Below are 21327 nucleotides of genomic sequence, written 5' to 3'. Positions count from 1 at the left end.
GCACAGGCCGAAGATGACACATTTATTTTACATAAGAGTTTGAATGTGCCCGCGTTTGTTTACCCGTTATATGTGTAACTGTTGAGACCGAAAGCCCTTTCGTCGTTGGGGTATAGCTTGTTGGTCCTTTAGAGGACTTCGAATTAAGTTTTGAAATTACTCACGCCAGCAATTTCTCTTCCCTCCTCCTTTCATTACTGGCAGAAAGCGGAGCAGGGATTTCTGGATTTTTCTCAAGTGCTACGCGGCACCCCTTCTCTCATCTAGGGAGGTAATTACGCGATAATTAAGCGACTGGCACGGCTCTTTTTATCTTGTCTGTGCTGTGGAGTGCTGCGATCAAAGTAAAGACTGCCCAAGTTCAAGCCCTGGAGAGGATGGAGTTCACACACAAGGGCTCTGGCAGGCCAGCCTCGACTCGGGCTGCTGCTGCTGTTATTGTTGGTGTCAATCCGAACAAGCCTTACAAAGAAATAGGTGGACTGGAAAGTGAGCCTACTATCAAAGGAGATTAATGATTTTGTGATCTCAAGCAACTATGGGGGTGTGAAGTTGCTTTTCAAAGCTTCTTACAAGGCAAACAAATCATCAGGTTTAAGTTCTTAGAAACAATATTTCAAAAATATCTTCACAAAACACAAAACAGCAGCTATCCTGAAACACTCACAAAGCTTCCCCCGCAGGAATGAATTAACTGCCCTCCTCCCCACCCTCCAAACTGACCATGATAGGCTAAGTTTTGTTTCTCCTTTAATAGGAGGGTTCAGAGTCTCTGGTAGATAACTTAATTTTAACAGCCACAGCTGCTATTTTCTTCTCAATCAAAAACTCTTCGAATTAAAAAAAATAGAGAATTAATAATTTAATTTCAAACAAAAAAACCCTAAAAAGAGACATCGAAGGCTTAAAAACCCCAAGTCCCGCCCCCACATAAAAACTAAAGTAAACACTACTGAGAATAAGAAATTTTAAAAATATCAGTTCTTGGAATAAAGTAAGAATAAAGTAAATAAAGTAGATAAAGTAGGTTGTCTGCCTATTTTAATTGAATTTCTTTCACTACATTTTACTAGTTATGCATTTGCTTAAGCTGTAGATGAAACCATTTTATTTACATTAAATATAAGAATCTGAAAAATATCCTATTCAGAAGATCTATTTTGGATTTAAATTAAAGATCTATTTTGGATTTTAAGTGAAGGAAAATGACAGAAATTCTTTGTTGTTAACATCTGATTTATTTAAATTCCTTAACTGCAAATGATCGGGAACATATTCCACAGATTAAAATCTTGTATTATTTTTGTTACTTAAATCAAAATATCTTCATTACAATCACATTGATAAAAATTAACATTTTTAAATTTGTAATTTTAACCATCATTTAAAGCAATCTCAGCTGTAAAGGAACGGGAGAAAACATGCAATAAATTAACATTGAGGCGGCAAGGAGGAATCAGAGTGAACCCCGCTTGTCTAAGACTAACACCATGTCCAGCAGTGGAAAGTGCGTTAACACTGGATGAAGGGAGCATGTGCCGGCAAGAACTAAAATGGCCACAACGGGGACTTTGGAATGTTGGACACGATTTTGCAATGTGTCTCTTATAACTTCTCTCTCCTCAATAATATACTTCCTTTTTTTCCCCTGCGGGGTCTCCTTTAAATGGTATACATACACAAAAGCTAATTTTATACATGTGACCTCAGAATGAGATGACTATGGCACTCTGCAGAGCAAGGAGCAGAGTTAGGAGGGAATTGGTTCTCTGGGGTCATGTGCGGGTAGAGCAGACAAACGAGTGTGGAGGGGATCCTTGTAACTTGGTCAGGCAATTTCTGAAAATGTTGCGCATCTATTACCTACGTATTACCTCTACATGTTATGCAAAAGTGGACGAGGTCTTCGTATGTGAGCGTGACTAAGTCCACAGACAATATATATATGTGTGTGTGTGTATTTCATTGAAAGGCATCCACTATCTGAATGCATCGGGAATGTAAGCTGAAAACAAATGGCTCTCACGTATGTAACCTGTTTATACCTTACCGTGGCATCATGGCAGTACTGTCTTTCAGTACTCTCAAGAGCCCTTACTGTCTGTTCCTTTCTTTACTGAGTTAAGAGTATTGCCACAGACCTGTAAACTCTTGTGATGGGCCTAGGTAAGGAGGGGCAGCAACAACAACAAACAACAACAAAAAAAGCACAAACAAATAGTTTACAGACTTGACCATTTTCTTTTTTAAATAAGCCCTGCACAGACTATTATGTGCCCACAGGGGAAAGACTGAACGGGGACAAGGGCAAGGAAGGAGGAAGATTTTCTTTATATACATTTATGGATCATTATTAAACTTCGCAGGAAAAAAATGTTGATATGGAGTCGGTTGTATTTGTAATAATACACACAACAAATGTTGAATACAATAATAAAAGTAACAGTCCTTTGCACTGGGGAAAATTGTGCATGAAAAATAAAAAGAGTTGGGATTTTTGTTATGTGGTTGGTTTGGTGTTGTGTGGTTTCGTTTGCTGTTGGTTTTTCTCTCCTGCTACCAGGTTGGTCATGCAGACAAACCCCCAGTCTTGGGAGCTAGGAAGTATTTAGCACGGGTCTGGAATACACACCTTGGTAGTAGGCCGGCTCCAGTGCTGAGGGCTCGATGGGGCTCCTTGCGGCCACTGAGGCGCTGCCAAGGGGCAGACTGGCGGGCAAGGAGGCACCATAGGGGGAGTACTGCAGCGCCTGCTCATACGCCTTGAAGTCCAGCTTGTGCTGCTGCTCCGAGGAGGACATGAGGTTGTTGATGGAGAACGGATGGTTAAATGAGTAGTGGGGGTCCCCTTTCAGGTGCAGCTGCGATTCGTGGGGTGCCAGGCCGTGCGCCGGGTGAGACGGGGGTACAGATGCCAGCGCCCCTGGCCCGGAGCTTATGGGGGGCGCCGAGGAAGAGGCTGGGGACTTCAACTCCGAAGCGCCCCCTGTCGCCGTGGCCCCGCTGTGGTCCAGAGTCTGGGGGCTGGCGGCGGGCCCGGGGGCCGGCGCGCCCTCTAGCTGACCAGCCTTTCCGTGCACACCCCGGTGAAGGGGCGACTCGGCGGGGTTACCTGTGCCGGAGGGGTCCTTACGGCTTTCGGGGCCACCCTTGGAGCCGCCGCCCCCGCTCCCGCCTCCGGCCCCCGGCTGCTTCTCACACTTGAAGCGCTTTTGACGGCGCAAATAGCAGCCGTTCTCGAACATGTTGCCGGAGTCCGGGTGCAGCGTCCAGTAGGAGCCCTTGCCCGGCTTGTCCGGGGACCGTGCCACCTTGACGAAACAGTCGTTGAAAGACAGCGAGTGGCGGATGGAGTTCTGCCAGCGCTGCTGGTTTTGACGGTAATAGGGGAAGAGGTCCATGATCCACTGGTAGATCTCACTCAGCGTGAGCATCTTACTAGGCGCCTGCTGGATGGCCATGGTGATGAGCGAGATGTAGGAATAGGGCGGCTTGGCGTGCGGGTAGCTGCGCTTGAACGTCTTGGCGTCGCCACCGCCCCCGGCGCGGCTGCGGCCTAGGTTGGACGGCGCGTACGCCATGGGGCTCATGCACGGGTTCATGGCGGCCGCATAGGGGCCCAGGCCGTTCATAGAGGCCGCGGGCTGCGGGCCCATGGAGCCCATGCCTCCAGGGCTCAGCGCTGCACCCATGGCCGTGACGCCTGCCGCCGTCATGCTGTTCATGGCGCCTGCAGAGCCCCCGGGCATGCCGGCCACAGCACCGGGACTCAAGCCGGCTCCTAGGCCCGGGTTGGCGTAGGACATGTTGAAGGAAGCCGGTGTCATGTTGCCGCTCGTGGTCATGGTGTTCATGGTCATGTAGGTGTTCATGGAGTTCATGGAGCCCAGGCCGGAGTTCATATTGCTGACAGGGACAGAGGAGTAGGCCTGGAGCGGAGACAGCGAGTGGAAGAGGCCCCGAAGGGCGGAGTTAGTAGTGTGCCCAGGAGTTTGGCTGGCCAGCGGCGAGCCCCAGGGCGAGCGAACAGCGTTTCTGCAAAGCTCAGGAACTCCCCAGCCTGGGCAAACTGTTGGGCGCCCTTCCCTGGCTAAGCAAAGATGGCTTACACGGCAGGGGGAACATCCTAGCGCTGCAGGCAGGAAAGATTAGCGCTCACAGAAAATATGTCCCCGGGAAGATGCGTAATCGCCTTACATGCCTGGATCAGGGGCTGGTTTCTAGGGGTCCCCCTTCGTTTTCATCCACGGCAGGCTGTACCCCAGATCAGCCTGGACAAACTGCCTTTGGGCCAAATCCGTTTTGAAACACCGAAAAGAGAATTTAAGTCTGAGCCTCTGCTTCTCCACTTCACCCCTAAGGTGATATAGGTTCCACACAGGCCTGCTGGGTGATCAGCTTGGCACCAGTTAGGCCACCACCCTGCTGAGGTCTGGCAGGCGCCTCTGGCCGCAGAGCAGTAGGCTTTGTGTTGGCTGCGTTTAAACTCTCACCCATAGAGTCAATCGCCCACATGCCCGAAAGATCCCCCATCCCAATTACTCATCTCCCCGAAACTGGCTTTGTCTTAAGAGTTGGTGCCAAAAGATGGCTTTCTGCTATTATATTTAGAAGTAACGCTTTCCACCTACTTGTCACAGAGGCAATATTTTAAAAGAAGAAAACACACCAGCTAAATAAAATCCCGAGGAAAAAATAAATAAATTAAAAATAAGAACAACACGGAGCGTACATTTATCTTAACGTAACTACATGCACAGCTCTGCAAGCTATTAAAAAACCCTGCGTGAATTCTGTTACCTGTTTGCAGTTCTCTGACAACTGAAAAAAAAATGGTAACACAATTACACACACACACACACACACACACACACACACTAACTGATAGCTGCTCCTTTTACCAAAGCCTGGCCTTTGAAACTACATGAGTAGTTTGGAATAATTTAAAATTCCCAAGCCAAACTCTACTTACTTTCTCTCAGTGCTATTCTGCTTCCTAATTCTCGGCTTTGAGATGTAAGAAAGCTCTTTCCATAGGGATCTGATCTTCTCTGGTGGGCCGAGATGACTGTGTCAAATTAAACCCCTGAAAGTGGCCTGAGCTCCCATTAAAATCACCAGCAAGCGGAATCCTCACCCTTAGCAATCCAGAGAATAGCTAGGTGGTTAGGAAATACAGAGCCCCCAACATACAGCTGCTTATCTGGTAATCTAACTGACAATATTGATGTCCTTAAATTTATGTTCATCAGCAAATATAACCCCATCTGAAAACATAAGAGATGGATAGACCTAAATATGAAGACCCCCAAAAGGCATGCTTCCCAAATAAACACAGAGACGAATGAATCAATTGACATGAAGGTATTTTCAGATTCTGTGCTTTTCTGTACAGATCTTAAAGTAGTTTTTTACTTTGGGGTTTATTATTTAGTCCTCTCCCCAAGATCGCAGGAGGCTTTATCAGGAAGAGCTTCCTTTCAATAACGGTAATTAAACTTTTGAAGGAAATCGGCAGCTGTTTCTAGAAAAGTACTTTTAATAGGTAGCGGCCATGCCTGTACCTGATTTTCCTTGCAATGCTTTTGTGCACAATGTAAAATAAACCCCGTGAACATGCCACCAAGGGGACAATGAAGAGAAACAGGTTCTTGGCCCTGAGTTCTGGAAAATTATTCGATTCGCACTAGCGCCACCGAGCGGTTCTAGAGAGAAACGGTCACACTTTTCTACGAACTGGGCTTTTGAAGAGTAAGTTTTATAAAATTTAAAAATCCTTCATTATGAGGAAATCCAACTTCCGCGGCAGATCATTTTTTATCCAAAGGCTTTGGCGAATTAAGTGGCGGGACCGAGAGGCCGCCCAGTGAGCGAACACCAACTCTCCGAGTTGCTTTTTAACTCCCGGCCAGAGCCCGCCGGCCACCCCGCGGCTCCCGGGGCCAGGCTCCTGCTCCCGCTCTCCGGAGGGCAAAGGCAAGTGCTTGGCTGAGCGGGTGTTTCAAAGCCCAGAGTTTCCTAAAACTCTCTTCTCGCTTCAAGCGCCAGGACCCACCGGGCAGCGGGCTGGCAGAGAAGCCGAGCGGGGGCCACAGTGGGAGCGGCGCCTCGGGCGAGCCGCCCCCAGCCCGCCCGCCCCAGTCCCCCCAGGCGCCCACCTCGCCGGGGTCTCCCCGGACACCGACTCTAGGGACGCCCCTCCGCCTCCCCGCCTCTCACCTCCTGCGTGTCCGCGTAGTAGCTGTTCCAGTCGCTGCTCTCATGCCCTTCCATCTTCACAGTCCCTAACATCCTGGAGTCACCCTGCCCGGCACAACCATCCAACCCTGTGCCGAGCGACGGGCGGGTGCGCTGCGCGCGGCAGCGGGGGAGGGGCGCGGGGCCGCGGCGGTCACCAGAGCGCTCGAGGGCCCAGCGCCACCCCAGCGAAGAGGAAGCCGGTCGCTGCGGGGCGCGGCGTCTGCGGCGGAGGCGGTGGCGGTGGTACGGCGGGAGGGGGCAGCGCCGGGGACGGGAGGCGGCCGCGCTGCGCGGCGCCCGGCAGCGCCTCCGCGGGAAGTGAGCGGGCGGCCTGTGCGAAGCGAGTGCAGTTGAGCTGATGTGGATCTTACGTCGCTGGAGTGCCCACCTCCTCGTCCTCTCCCCATTTGTCCGCCGCACAAAGACGCTCGCACCTACAAAGCCCGAGGTGCACCTGCGAGGCGGCCGCCCGCCAGTCCAGCCGCCGCGCCTCCCGCCCCGCCGCGCCAGCGCCGCACGCCCCCCGCGCCCCTCCCGCCAGCCCCCTCCCCCCAAACCTGGCCCTCACTTTGTTTACAAAGCAGTGTAATTGGTTTAAACCCCGAGGCTAGGGAAAGAGAAAAATGGGGCGGGTGTGCGTGTGACCCCCTTTGGAAAAGGAAAAAAAAGAAAAATAGGCGGTGCCTGGAGGACAGGCCAGGGCTTTAGACCAGAGTAGTGCTGCGGGAGAAGGACCGGGGCGGTGGCGTCAGAGCCCCAGCGCAGGGACCGTGCTCGCTGAATGACCCCGAGTTCCCTCCCGGAGGCGCGCACTACCTTATGGACCTGTCTGCTACTGGTTTTTGGTCCTTCATCTCCTTTGCTTCTCCACCCCGATTCTAGACCCAAAGTTCTACCCTGGGAGACCACCCCCACTTCCCGGGCTTCGGGCTTGTAAAGGTGAAAAGCCCCCACTTTTGCCTCGTCACTAGAAACCCAGTCATCTGAGTCAGTCGAGCAGGCGACGTTAGGCCGACCTGGGCTCCTGGCTAGCAGAACGGAGGCGCTGCCACGAAACTCGTACCTGCGGCTAAGAGCAGGTGAGTCACAGCACCGTTTTATATTTTTATGACATAACTTTTTTTTCTTTCCGCCTCAGTCCACTCCACTCCCCTTGTCATCTGCAGCGATCAGAAAGAGGAAGAAACGGAGAGCAGATGTTTGTGTGATAGGGCCTGCCTCTCTCTGTGCCGGGCTCCTCCTCCAACCCCCCTTCTGCTGCCTCCGGGACCGAGCTGGAGGCGACCGTCTGGTTTCTGATAGAGAAAGGTCAGTGGGAGGGGACATCTCCCTAAACACCGGCACAAACTGGGAGCACAAGGGCTTGGGTGCTGGAACGCGTCTGCCAGGCTAAACGAGGTGCCAGCCTGAGTCAGCCCACAGTAGTACCCGGTCTCTAACCTGGAGGAGAGGGGCTAGGATATCAGGCTTTCAAAAGATCCCGGACGACTGTGGGAAATTCTCTCCCACTCAAAGTTCTTGCTTCCTTCCAGTTCTTCCTAGGTAGTGGCTTGTCCTCTTGTCATGCGGAAAGAGGCTAATCAAAGAGAATCGGCTGGGTAGACGGAGTTTGTGATAGGTTCAGAGAAGGTGCCTACTTCTGAGTGACTGTGAACATGTCTAACTACTGAGTGCATTTCTAAGTGAATGTGACCGGTGGCCCTGCGTGTGTTGCGCCAGGCTGTAGATTTACGACATTTCCTTTAGAAGAGCTATAAAGTAAACGCTAAAGTGACCAAGATACTAAAATATTCTTGTTTTGCCAAGTTTTTTTTAAGGCCATTAATCTCATTTGAAGGAATGCGTTTTTACTTGTCTTCCAAATAGATATCCCCCCCCATCACCCCGTGCTTTGTTCTTTTAAATCTTTCTTCCTTGAAATCTAGCAAGAGAATCACGTTAAATCCTTGAACCAAACAAATCTTTTAAATCAGCAGGGGAGCAGAGAAGGTGAAGATGTGTAGTTAAGGAAATAAGAAAGATAAAAGCATTGGATTACAATTCCTTTTCTGAACAAAAGTGTGTGTGTGTGTGTGTGTGTGTGTGTGTGTGTAGACATGATGTTGTAAGCAAAGGAATGAATGCAATCACATCTACCTAGAACTCAGCACAGCAGACAACCCTCTCCTCCTGTAGCCTGCTCTTGTGACTAGAAGTCACTCCCATCAATTGTGTAAATGTACCTGTGGGTGTGTGCCAGAAGCTAATTCTTTTGTGCAAAGTTCCCACCAACAGCAGGATCCGTTTCATTTGTAAAACACACGGATGCTTAGCTTCCTCAGTCTGGTCCTGGGGACTTTCAGGGCCAAGAAGCTTCCTTGTTCCTTCGTGGCTGATTCTCTGATGCCCTTCTTGGCTCTTCTACAACACCTAGCATGACTTGGACATTTCCTGTGGGAAGTAACAACTTAGCAATAGCTTTATATAGTGCATCAAAAGCTGATGACTTGGGGGGTGGCCTGTCATGTGGAAGGGGGTTGATTAAAATATCACAGGTTCTTTCAGTCTGTTTCCCAAATCTACTAGGCCCCCCTTTTCAAGTCTACCTAACAGGAGAAAGGGGCCATTCATAGCGTAAAACCACAGTGAAATTTCTCACAAGCATCTTCAGAATCCAAGACTGGTGGTATGGAATGGATTCTGGCGGGTTTAAAGCCTGGATCCTGGTGTTCTAGGGTTGGTGGCCCAATTCCTGCAAACAGCTGCCTCCTGTATGTATAGTCTCTCAACATCGCTGGGCTAGACTGGATTGAACTGGAGAAGGCGGTAGGCGGCCAGAATTCAGTTTACCGTCTGAAGCCACGAAGAAGGAAAAGCCATAGTTGGATGACTTCTCTGCATTTAGTCTTGGCCTTTCCGGACGTCTAACAAATTCAGTTGGTGAAGTTTTAGTGTATCAAGCTGAAGTTTCCCTCAGGTTTAAAAGTGAAACAGTAGGGTCACTTCTTTGCAAGTCTTTGATACCCCCCCCCTCCCACACACACACTTATGGGGAGGGCGGGAGAGAGAGTGGAGGGAAGCTGACTTGTCTTCTCTTCAGTTGCTGGCATTTGGATTCCGAGTCCAAGCCTCCCAAACCTTGCTTATTCCTAAGATCTTCCACACGCGGGCCCTTATGCCATAGCAAAACTGGGCAATTAAACCTGCCTTTAGCTCTGGGCAATGGAGCGACCTCACAAGAAATGAGCGGGAGGACTGACTCTTCTGCGATGCCCCAAGCAGGAACTTGGCAGAGCGAGGACCATAGGCCACAGACTAAGGTGCCCCAGGTAGCCCAAAGCGGTAAATCGAGGAAGCCCGGGCAGCCAGGAAAGTGGCCTTCCTTGTTGCTTCAGTATGTTTAAACCCTTGGGGCCTGCTCAATGACAAGGTCCCCTGACCAACTTGTCTGCTTTAGCCTACCCTTCCCAGATTGACCTGGCCTTTCCCACAGCTATTCCTGGGACAGAAGGACACAGAGGATACGGGATGAAAGGAGGAGAAAAGACCCTAGGACCCTGTCTTGGGACCAGCTGGTGCCCTTGATGCTCCAGTGTGGCTGAACCGAGAGGTGGGCGGAGTGTAGGACCTTAAGCGGGGACCTCCTCTGTGGTGCTACCGCTGAAGTCTCTTGAGGACTCCTCCTCTGGGTCTCTCTAGTCTGCCCCGTTTTCCTCTGGTCCTACCTCTCATCTCAGGACTATCGCCACGTCAAGACCGCGGTGGCCTCGGCCAAGCTTGGTGCCAGTGCCGGGTGGTCCGAGTTTCTCCGCGGGCCCCACCCCCGCACCAGATAAGAAGCTTAAGTCCTTCTCCTGTCCGTGTGTGTGTGTGTGTGTGTGTGTGTGTGTGTGTGTGTAGGGGGGGCGGGGAATTAGGCTCGAAGTCTAATTCTAAAGGCCAGGGTCTTTAACTGGGTTCAAAGTCGACTTCGACCCAGCAGGCTACACTGGAAGCATCCCTTGGTACTTGTTTGTGCTTTGCCCTGAGGGTTTGAGTTGCGCATGGCTGGGGAGGTCGCGCGGAGCCTTCAGCAGCCAGCCCTGGTCTCCCGTGGCCAGGCAGTCCTGGCCAGCGGTCTTCACTACTACCCAAACAAGGGTAAGCTCAGGGCAAGCATTCGGGGGTCCTGTTCTATCACTGCTTCTCTTTCCCTTTTTTTTTTTCTGCCCCCACGCGTCTTTCTTCTGCCATTAAATCCTCATTAAGGAATCAGTTCACGGCGAGCTAGACGTCCAGTCTCCAGTCGGTGGGAGTCCTGGGGCCACTTGACAGGCCTTGTCTGGCCAGTGCTATAACCAGATCCTTTACTGCTCTGGGCTGCAAACCTGTCCAGGTGTGCCTTTGTGCTACACGTACGCATACTCAGGGCCTTCGCTTATTTTGCTGAAAATAAAAACAGGCTTTGAATTCGTCGGTCCTCTTGCTCCTTGAGTTGCCGCCAGGTTTCAGAAAGTCCCCAGAGTCCGTGATCCAGGCTTGTCCGCAGCCGGATGTCTAAGCCGGAGCTGCTCCCCACCTGGCCTCGCCCGCGGGCGACAAAACCGTCACTCTGGCCGTGAGAGAGCTTCACCTTGCCAAGATCAACTCACATTTTCATGTATTCAAATGAGAAATGTTGGGAAGGAACACTTGCCTCTCGGGGCAATCCGCAGCCTTGCAAGGAAAAGTTAAGTGTCCCACAGTCCTTGGAAAAATGTTACCTCCATCCCTCCAGGAGCTTTCCTGGTTCCTCTCCGGAACCTCCCCTCCCCCACCCTTCCCACCGCGGGCACACCTGAATCCACACGGACCTGTTGCGATACTCCTCGTGAAAGTTAGCTACTACTCTTTCATACCCATCAGCTGAGTTAGTTGGGAGATACTAGTCAGTCCCTTCTTCCTAAGCCAGCCCCTCAGGTGAGGGGTGGGTGGGGCACACTGGCCTTGGGTGGTTCTCTAACTTAAAAAAAAAAAAGAGAGAGAGAGAGGCTTCTAAAGGAAGGATGGGGAGTGCTTGTTTTACATAAAGAGTTAGAAAGTCAAGTTTTTCCATGTGATGCCTCTGAAGTCTGAGAACGAACTGAAGGAGGAAGGGTCAGCGTATCCTATTGTGACCACAGACAGGGTGGAGAGCTTTGAGATACCAACCTGTGCCCAGGTGCTCAAGAACTTGGGGGAGGTTTGGTTCAGGCTTTCCACACTTTCCACACACCCAGGAGCTTTCTCACATCCCCTTAGTCCCCTCTGGTGGTTTAATTTTGCTTATTCAAATGTGATTAGCCTCACATTTACATAGTTCTATATAACAGATGATTTTGAGACAATCAAATGAATCGTATCCTATATTTACAAAAACAATAAAGAACCTGTCATTTGCGCATTGTATTTGTGTCCTTATCCCCGCCCCTCTGATTCCGAGACCAAATTACTGACATAATTAGGGGATATATATATATATATATATATATATATATATAGTCAAAAATTAAAATTTGATTGGTGGGCAGTTTGAGGCAGCTGCTTCTACTGCTTCCAGTAGCTATACTGCAGCTGTTTGATCACGACAGGGTCACAGTTATTTGTAACTTTAAAATCCTTCTTTGGCTTATGGGTCACAGAGCAAAACATAGCTCATCTTGCAACAGGCTTGTTTCTAACCAGAAAAGTATAGGAAGAGGTGTTCCGGGAGCCATTTGCTTGGGTGGGATCCTTAGGGAGATGAGGGCCTTGGAGGACTTGCTAAGTGGTGTGATTTGGGTCCTATGGTGTTCCTGGATCAGAATAAGGACACTCTGGCCACAGTTGGGCATCATGGGTGTTAGTGAGCCCTAAGCAGCTCCCAGATTGAGAAGTTTACAGACTTTACCTAACCGAGCTTTGTCCTTTAAGCTCCAAGTCTTGCTTTAGAGTCTTGCTATGTTCTAAGCATTCCTGTACAACAAATGCCCCTCCCCGCCCACCCCAACCCCATTCTCATTTTTTTGCTTCTGTCAGTGGTCTAGTGATCCCAGGAGGCAGGAAATACTAAAGTCCTCCTCCTCCTTTCTTAAGTAGAGCCTGGAGCAGAATTGACTAGCCCTGAGGTTGGCCTGACTGGCTTCAGGCAGGGAGAGGTTCCCCAATTTAGACAAGGAATCCAGAACGGTCAGGAGGGAGATCCTCAGACCTCTAGCTTCAAACCTCTTGGATCTGCTCTCTCTGGGTCTCAAAATAAACCACCAGGCAACATCAAATTGAAACACTCCCCTTTCTCAGCTCTCTGGACATGGATAGAGTCATACCCACCTAGTGCTGATATAGGTTGGTCACTGAACTAAGCAAGTTTGTCACCTTTGCTCACTGTGAGAACGCAGGGACAGTAGCACTTATCAATGGAAAATATCGATTAAAAGTTAACCCCATCAATTTCCCATCAAGCAAAACGTTTTACTCAGAGCATTACAGGAAATGTCGGGTTTTTAAATAATGTGTTTATACTGGCAAATAAATAAAGCCGAGCCCACGCAGTGAGGAGGAAAAATCTGGGTACAGAGTCCTGAGCTACCCTGGGTGTAGAGTGCTTGCTGCTTGCTGCTTGCTGGGTTCCACCCTGCCTTGGCTGCTCCCTGGGGCGCCAGGGCTGCCCAGCAAGGGTTTGCTCAGTGATAGTCACCTGCATTTCCTACTTCTCAGTGGGCCCTGGCAGAGGGAGTGCGAATTACCAGAGTTGGCCTCTACTATCCCTCCACCTGTAGAACGCAAAGAGTCTCCTAATGACTTCCCTCAATGAAACACCAACCTAAAACCTGTGGTGTGTTTCAACATACCAACCAGAGAGTCTGCAAGTTAATTCTTCCTCCCCAAATTTTATTTGCCATGGAAGTAGGCTTTTGGAGAGTCATTATGAGAAGAAGTAGGCCTGTCTCCTCTTCTGGACTCCTCTGAGGATGCTGAGATTCTCCCAGCCACATCTGGTGCTCTGTGTCCTCCATCCCCACCAGGCATCTTGTGTTTCATGCTGCCAAGTCAAAGAAGAGTTACTTGAAACTTAGATAGAGTCAGACTCGCTTTGCACTGGGAGATAGGATCCAGCAGGTCTGATGTAAATTTGTTTCCCTTTTGAAGGTGCAGTGGGTTGGGGATTGCACTGCCCCTACCACACTCCCCTCCTCTCACCAAGCCAAAAAATACCTTCTATTGTGAATCTTGGCTCCCCTCTGACCTCTCCATGACCACCCCCAACACCCCCTGCCAAGAGAAGTGGTTTCAATAAATAAAGCCCAGTGAAGGGGTTGAAGGTCAGTTTACACTGCAGCTGGGGCTTCTAAAACCCCTGCAGGTGCTGGAACGGGGATAAAGCTGGTCACTCTCCTGAGAGACCAGGGAAGAACTGAGGACAGAGGCCACTCAGACTGAGTCTGAGGGGCATGTGTTAGAGGTGCATTCCCGATCTGAGCACCCACTGACTTTCTCAAGTCTACAGGAATGCAGACAGGTGCTAGAGCAGTGCTTTTTCCCTCCACACAGGGATCTTGGCCACAGTGCCTGGGTTTGGCAGTATTTGGTGGGGAATAAAGCCTGAGGGACTGGCATGACAGACCTGTTCCAGTTCCAGGAAGAAGGAGGCCGAGGGACCCCTGTGAGTCTGGGAGGGGTCAACCTTCCCAATAGTAGGGGTAGAGTGGAGTTTCTAGGAAACCATCTCCACGGAAAGGGAAGGCTCTGGAAGTATTGGTACCTGAAGCTTTCCTTCCTTCCTTCCTTCCTTCCTTCCTTCCTTCCTGCTGAATATTCAGCTTTGTAGTCTATGTCTCTTGGTAAATTCTGGGCAAAATGCTTCCTGCTTTCTGTTGTCCCTATCTTCAAAGTTGATCATTGCAGCCAGAGAGAGTTCAAGGGCTGGGATCAAACGTAAATTCTGATGTAGATTCTGCAGGAGGCTGGCTCCTTCTGAGCCTCATTTTCCACAAAATTGGTATATTAGAGTTCCTCTCATTCCAGCTGACAGCAGGGCTCACTGGCCACAGAAGATAGCGAGAGGGCTTCACACAGGTCGAGGGCCATAGGCAGGATGGGATGCTGGACTGTGAGGCAGATCATGTAGGCTTACCAGCTTAGTGTACCTCTCTTCCTTCCAAGGATTCTGCTTATGGTGACCAGTCTAGACTATCCCTGCTGGCCACCCCAGTGGCATTCTTGAGTAGGAACAGGGCAGATGGTCCTGGGTGTCTCCTGAATCTTATTTTGAACTCCCTCTCTCTCAAGTTGCCAGGGACCTTCTTGGGGAATGAGGTTGAAGATATGATGGAAAATAATGCATCTCCTACTCTGGTATGCAGAAACAAAGTAGGCAAGTGGAACACATTTTCTCTTCCCTCCACTCCCTTTCAGAAAGGGGAAGCTACTTCTCAAGAGCCATGCTCTAGCTACCCTGGGTTCTAAAGATCCTTGTTCCAGTCCAGGGTCAATGAGAGATGTAGAGAGTGTCCGTATGATTCCCTCCTGTGCTCTCAGGATCCCATGGGCTGTTATAAGTCCTGGAGAAAGCCTATTTGGGGTTTAGATTCAGGGGGCATCCCTAAAGGAGAAGGGGGATAATGGAAGAGAAGTCAAGTTGGGCCTAGTGAGGGTTTCCCTGGTATCTAAATTTAGGGAGAGCCCAGATGAGAACGCCATTGATTAGTTTCTGTTACTTTTACCTCATTCTCCTTCCCTTACTGTGGGCAGAGTTAGAAGGAACCATTTACTATTCATCTAGAGAAGCATCACTTAGATATCTTCTAAAATCCCCCAAACCCAAGGTGTCATTATAGCAAGGTATCTTTATTTGCTGTCTGTAAGACTGTTTGATTTAAATTCCCGTTAAAAAAGGTTTCTTTCTAGGAACGTAAGTCCATCTGAAATGAAGCAAGAACACTGGACTCGTGGTGGATCTGCCAAACACTAAAGATTATAAATATTACCTTGTGTGTACAAAAGGCTTAGTGGGGTCCTAAAGCTTAATTAAGAAAAACAATACAGTGTGTGTAAAGACAAATCACAAGAGGGTTTCCTCAGGCATAGACTCATCTGCTGGGTGAAGACTCATGAATGATTCACCCCTTCTACTGAGGGAATTTGGATAGTCTGGAGTTTAGTTGTGGATGGAGGGGCTCTCATGAATAATGTCACACAAATTTTAGGCAGTGCTTGGGTGGGCTAAGAGGGCTCTGAGCTCTGTGTGCAGGCTCTCACAAGTTTTTGACATTTGCCTCACTGAGTAATCAGAATGGGGACAGATAAAATATTTCCATCACCGGAGAAAAGAGAAAACAGCACATCTTCAAAGTTTATGAATTTTTCTTGGGTTGGCGTTGGGGGAGGTGAGTACAAGAGAGTGGGCTGGGACCCAGAAGTCTCAGGCGGTGATCTCTGACTAAATGCAGCTTCTGTTTTTACAGCTTAGTCGGGGAGAGCTGTTAGTTTTTCTAAGCACAAACCAGGCATTCGTTCTCTAAGCTCAGTGTTTAGGCTACAAAGCCAGTACAACTGTCTTACATACCTACCTTCAGAAAAAGGATGGTTCTGACCTCAAACTCAGCAAAATCTTCAGTGCATTGCCACGCTTGGAACCCATCTAAGCAAAGCCCTTTGGAGGGCTGAAATGTAAGAGGAATGCTAAATGTCAGCCCCTACCTCCAAGAAAAATAAATCCATAATTCTCAGCCAAGTACACCTGCCTATTTGTATCTTTTCTTTTCAATGGGTCGCTTTACTCCGAGTTTTCTTTCTGCTCCGTGTCTGCTATTTTTATCTTACCTAAGAACACTGAAATCAGACCAGGCGCCAGACTTCTGAGACACCCTGGGGAAGGTGGCTGGCTTCCTGAGGTCTGTTCCTGAACTCTCCAAGTGTAGTTAGAACCACCTCAGAGTTCAGGGCTGGGGAAAAACTGCACAGGAGGTCACCGCAGGGTGAGAGTGGGGACCAGTGTTGCTGGAGAAGGCTGGAAGGAGCCAATGCTGGTGCAGATTGTATGGAGGGAAATTGCCACACAACATATACATTCCTATGGGGTAGTACCGTACAGAAAACATTTGGGCAAAGATTCTTCTGTCTGTTACCCCCAGGAAGCTAACCTCAACGGCTGATGCTGTGTAGCTTCCCTGACTTTTAGGCTCCCAGATGGACTTGGCTGATCTAGGGCAAGGGTACAGAAATTTGAGAAAAGAGAGCAGAGTGAGAGGTAAGAGTTCCTGTCTCTGCCTTTCCTGATCACATCTGTGGCTTCTTCCTTCAAGTCCTCTCCCTACTGGGCAGCCTCTCTTGCACTTTAGTTCTCTCTAGAGTTTAGGTGATACCTGTTTAGTGTTTTTAGATACCGATCACCTTCTCAATTCCACCCAGAGTGGTGTGAATAATTGTTTGAATTCTTTCTCTTTACCCCCACCCAGCTCCTTTTTCTTTCAAGCAGGCCATTGTTCCCTCTGGAGATCTGAAGGAAGAGAAGAACCAGTTTTCAGCTATTTCCTTTGATCGTCCTTTTAATATTGGAACTCATCATGAAGTTTCACGGTGTTTCTTTTCGGCGTTCTGAGGTGGAGGCGCAGGCACGAGGGTTACTAGGATGGCTGTGCTCTTGAAGGCAAGGCTACCTCTAGGTTTAGCATTAGTGCGAATTTGGAGGTAATCTGCTTTATACTCATCCCTTTAGTTTGGTGAAATGTATTTGATATCATTGCTAAGCCAGTCACTGTCCAAACCAAATATTAATACTACCCAAGACGGTGTTGACCTCGGCCGAACTGACCTTGCTGTGAAACAAGGACCGAGACTGCTGCAAAGTCGTATTAGTGTAACCAGACCATGGACGAAGTCCAGCTTATAGGAGATGCTCATTTACATGTTGAGAAAGACCTAGCGTCTTTGGTTTCTTCATTTCCACAATATTTAGTCCTATCTAGAGTTCAACATCTCTTCAGTCCTGTGACTTGATGACCATTCAGTATTAACTAATACTAGGTTGGTGATGTTATCTGGGTGTGACTGACAATGAGAATTCCGTGTACTTGACACCATAGTAGACATTAAGGATACTAAATTTCAAAGCATTTGCATTTGTTTTACTTTATGTGTGTAATTATTTGCCTGTATGTATGCATATGCACCATGTGCAGCCTAGTACCCACAGGAGTCAGAAGACATCAGAACCTGGAGCTATGAATGGTTGTGAACCAGAGTATGTGGGTAATGGGAACCTGACCCCGGCCTTCAGAAAGAACAAGTGCTCTTAGCTGCCGAGTCATCATTCTAGTCCAACGATATTAAGTTTAAGGCCACATTTTTGCTTACTAATGATTAAAACAATGCACCATAGCTCATGGTGGCTCATAGCTTTAGACCCATGGAGGGCTATAGCTAACAGAAAGACTGAGATAGGAGGCTTACTTGAGATTATGAGTTGAGTTCAAAGCAGCCTGGGGAATTAACAAGAGTCTATCCGAAAAATAAACAACAAACCAAAAAAAAAAGCTTCAATATTTAAAATTTTTGTATGTCTCTTCTTTGACAAAGGTCATAAAATGAAATATCTGGGTTAGAAGATACTTAAGTAGTTAGGACATCCCCTGACATCTAGCAGGGTGCTGATAAAAATCTCTGGGTGATCCTGTTCTCTTACACACCCTGCATTGCTGTGGGACAATGGTCCTTTATCTTGTCACTTGTATTATTTTTATTTTTTTGTTATTATTATTATTATTATTATCATTATTATTATTATTATTTGGTTTTTCGAGACCGGGTTTCTCTGTAGCTTTGGTGCCTGTCCTAGAACTAGCTCTTGTAGGCCGGTACTATTTTTAATAAAATGCTGATTGGCCAGTAGCCAGGAAGGAAGTATAGGTGGGTGACAAGAATTCTGGGAAGAGGGAAGTTTCAATCTGCTGTCATCATCGATGTGACTGCCTCGCCAAAAAATGTACCAAGCCACACGGCTAACACAGACAAGAATTATGGGCTAATATAAGTTATAAGAGTTAATAAGAAGCCTGATATACTGGGCCAATCAGTTTATAATTAATGTAGACCTCTGTGTGATTTCTTTGGGACTTAACAACTGTGGGAACCAGGCAGGATAGAAACTTCAGTCAACACTGTATGTACTCTGTTTTAGCTACTTTCCTTGTTACCGTGAGAAAATACCCGAGAAGACACAATTAAGGAAGAAAGTAAAGAAGGAAGGGTGGACTTTACTCAGTCTCATAATTGGGTACATTCCGTGATGATAGGGAGGATTTGACAGCAAAAGGCATTGTGGTACTAGCAGGAGGCTGGCTGGTCACATTGTCTGCAGCCCAGAATGATGTCACCTATGGTTACATGATTTTCCACAGACATGTCCAGATACCTTCTTCTTTGGTGAGTCGAGATTCTGTGAGGTTGATGATCAATACTAACCCTTACACACTCCATTACTAACTGAAATTTGGGTGGTAAAAATTGCAATTGTTTTATTTTCTATTTCTTTGTTTATTAGTGGGTTGAATATGCTTCTACTGGCCACAGGATTTCTTCATTGCGGAATGGCCTGTTCCCACCTTTTTTGGCTTTTAAAAAATTTGAGCCTCTATTTATTTCTCAACTACAAGGTTATTTTATGTTCTCATCTAGGAACTTGTACGTGCTAGAGAAATGCTCTGTCACCTAACTACACCTCAGTATTAGAAGACGCATCCACGATGTCATGTCTGCTATGAGTGTTACAGATTTCCACCAGGTTCTTAATTGCTTCATATGTTTGTTTATTTTAACTACATAGAATCAGAACTCCATGACTTCTGCGGTTTAATGCTTATAAGTCATCACTACACAAATCAAAAATCTTTCATCCACTTTCATTTTTGGGCAGAATATGAAGTAAAGACATAACTCCATTTTCCAAATCTTTGGACCCTTGGGCAGACTCTGATTATGAAAAACTTTGAATTCTGCCTATAGGACTGGATTTGGATCTCATTCGATTGTGACCCTTTGGAAGTATGGACACTAAGATGTTCCATTGATGCCACCATGACTTCCTGTGTATGAACCAGATGTGGTTCCAAAAGCAGACAGCAGAAGAACTAATAGGCAGACACTGGTGAGTTGCAAGGGTTGGTTTATGTCATAGAATTCTAGTGCCTGCTTGAGTAATTTTATTCTGCTCTTCTGAATCAAATTCCCTCTCTTTAAGATAATCCCACAATTATTAGCATTTTGGTATGAAGCACTGTAGAATGAATATGAAATGGCTTTGGACTTTAGATCAATAACTGACATCACTGTGAAAGGTCCCCAAAGGCTCGTATAATTGGATGCTTAGTCCCTACTTGGTGGAATTGTTTTGGAAAGGATTAGGAGGTGTGTCCTTGTTGGAGGAGGTGTGTCCTTGTTGGAGGAGGTGTGTCCTTGTTGGAGGAGGTGTGTCCTTGTTGGAGGAGGTGTGTCCTTGTTGGAGGAGGTGTGTCCTTGTTGGAGGAGGTGTGGCATTGTTAGAAGAGGTGTGTCCCTGGAAATGAGCTTTGAAGTTTCAAAAGCCAGTTGCTTGTTTTCTCTCTCTCTCTCTCTCTCTCTCTCTCTCTCTCTCTCTCTCTCTCTCCCCCCCCCTTTCCCTTCCTTCCTCCCACCCTCCTCTCTCTTTGCCTCCAACTTGTGGATAAGATATAAGCTCTCAGCTATTGCTTCAGTGACATGTCTGCTTGCCTGTTCTCATTCTCCCCACCATTGATAGTCATGAACTCACCCTAACACTGTAAGTAAGCTTCCAATTAAATGCTTTCTTTTATAAGTTGCCTCGATCATGGTACCTCTTCACAGCAATATAAAAGTAACTAAGACTAAATAACTAACCCTCTACCTTCCTTTCTATTTTTCTTTTGGTTAAAACAGATCTAGAATGCTAGAGGTTTCTAGCATAGGACCAGCGAGGGACTACCAGTGAAACTTTTGTTTTATTGAGCACCAACGTCTCACTTATTAATTAAAAATAATAGTACTTAGCTCATGGATTGTATTTTCATATGGAATGAGCACCTGAATACTTTGGAGGTGTGGAAACTGAGACCGTAAGCACAGAAAAGTAATTTACTCTTGTCCTAATAAAGCTTCTTCCACGGTTACAGTAAAGCTGTCCTCGTGGAGCATCCGCAGGGCATTTGGAGTCATGTGACCAATGCAAGGAAACCAGAGATAGTGAGCCTTCTTTTCTGCAGAATGCTTGTCACCTGTGAGCATTCAGCAATTGTTTTTTGAATGTATCATGTGAGGGACTGAACAAACCTGCAAGGTAAAATTATTGTCTCCTTCTTTCCCTCCCCCAACATAATATTTTATTAATTATTTGGGAATTTCATACAATGCACCCCCAAAATACCTGCTTCCCAGTCCTCCTGGATCCACCCTCCCACCCTTGTGCGTCTCCCCACAAAGAAAAACAAAACAGACAGACAAATAAAGCCCACCAAGTCCAATTTGAGTTGCCCGTATACTCACTGGAGCATGGCCAAACTCCCAGTCGCCAGCCCCTTAATAAAAACTGAGTCCCCCACGTTCCACATCAGAAGTCCTCAACTGTGAAGAGCTACATTTATTATCTCTATCTTAAAGATGGGGGTGAAGGAACCCTGACTGCCTTTATGGAATAGAAGTTTCTCTCCCAAGTCCTGAGAATGCCAGAGTATGCTTGCACAATTGGGCTGTTTCTGGGCTCACGGGGCTGTAGATGATAGAGTATTCTTCTGTCCTAAGCATCTGGACAACTCTATGTTCTCTTCTTCCAGTGTCCGAAGCTTCCTAGAGGATCTTCAGAGGTGACCATCTGTGATGACTTTGAAGTCACTGAATGTTTTGCTGGGGGTGGGTTGGTAGAAAGTAGAGTGGTAACACACATTTGAGAGTCTGAGTGCCAGGTACTAAATAAAACACTTCAATTTCCACGATGTTACATTGCTTTTTCTTTTTTTTTCTTCCTTTAAGAGCAAGTTAGGAAACAGAATGCAGTAGCTTACTTATCACTCTCGTAAAACCCAAATAGCTACCAAATAGAACAAATAGAACATCACAAACCCAAGGCTCCCCAAGATACTTATT

At 47.6% G+C, this 21327-nt stretch overlaps 1 protein-coding gene and 1 long non-coding RNA gene across 2 annotated transcripts; one reads left to right on the top strand and one right to left on the bottom strand.

Moving 5' to 3' along the window:
• Nucleotides 1-983: 983 nt before the first annotated feature.
• Nucleotides 984-6715, bottom strand: Foxa1 (forkhead box A1). The gene is made up of 2 exons (XM_041658762.1): nucleotides 6220-6715; nucleotides 984-3929 (listed from the first exon to the last, which is right to left on the bottom strand). The coding sequence occupies exons 1-2, from the start codon at nucleotides 6289-6291 to the stop codon at nucleotides 2598-2600; spliced, it is 1404 nt and encodes a 467-aa protein (XP_041514696.1). The 5' UTR covers nucleotides 6292-6715; the 3' UTR covers nucleotides 984-2597.
• Nucleotides 6716-6808: 93 nt separating this feature from the next.
• Nucleotides 6809-19333, top strand: LOC121452383. The gene is made up of 3 exons (XR_005974846.1): nucleotides 6809-7319; nucleotides 7407-7548; nucleotides 19198-19333. It is a non-coding gene; the product is annotated as an uncharacterized LOC121452383 (long non-coding RNA).
• The last annotated feature ends 1994 nt before the right edge of the window (nucleotides 19334-21327 follow it).

Source organism: Microtus oregoni, unplaced genomic scaffold (genome assembly GCF_018167655.1).
Source record: "Microtus oregoni isolate MIOR12 unplaced genomic scaffold, Mior012 000009F_ref0000495, whole genome shotgun sequence".
Taxonomy (NCBI): Eukaryota; Metazoa; Chordata; class Mammalia; order Rodentia; family Cricetidae; genus Microtus; species Microtus oregoni.
This window is presented reverse-complemented; position numbering and strand designations above follow the sequence as displayed.

Bases quoted from the DNA above. Each gene is read 5' to 3' on its own strand.
- Foxa1 (XM_041658762.1), bottom strand. From the start codon at position 6,291: ATGTTAGGGACTGTGAAGATGGAAGGGCATGAGAGCAGCGACTGGAAC. The intron at 3,930-6,219 runs GTGAGAGGCGGG...TCTCCGCTCCAG, and splicing joins ACTACGCGGACACGCAGGAG to GCCTACTCCTCTGTCCCTGT.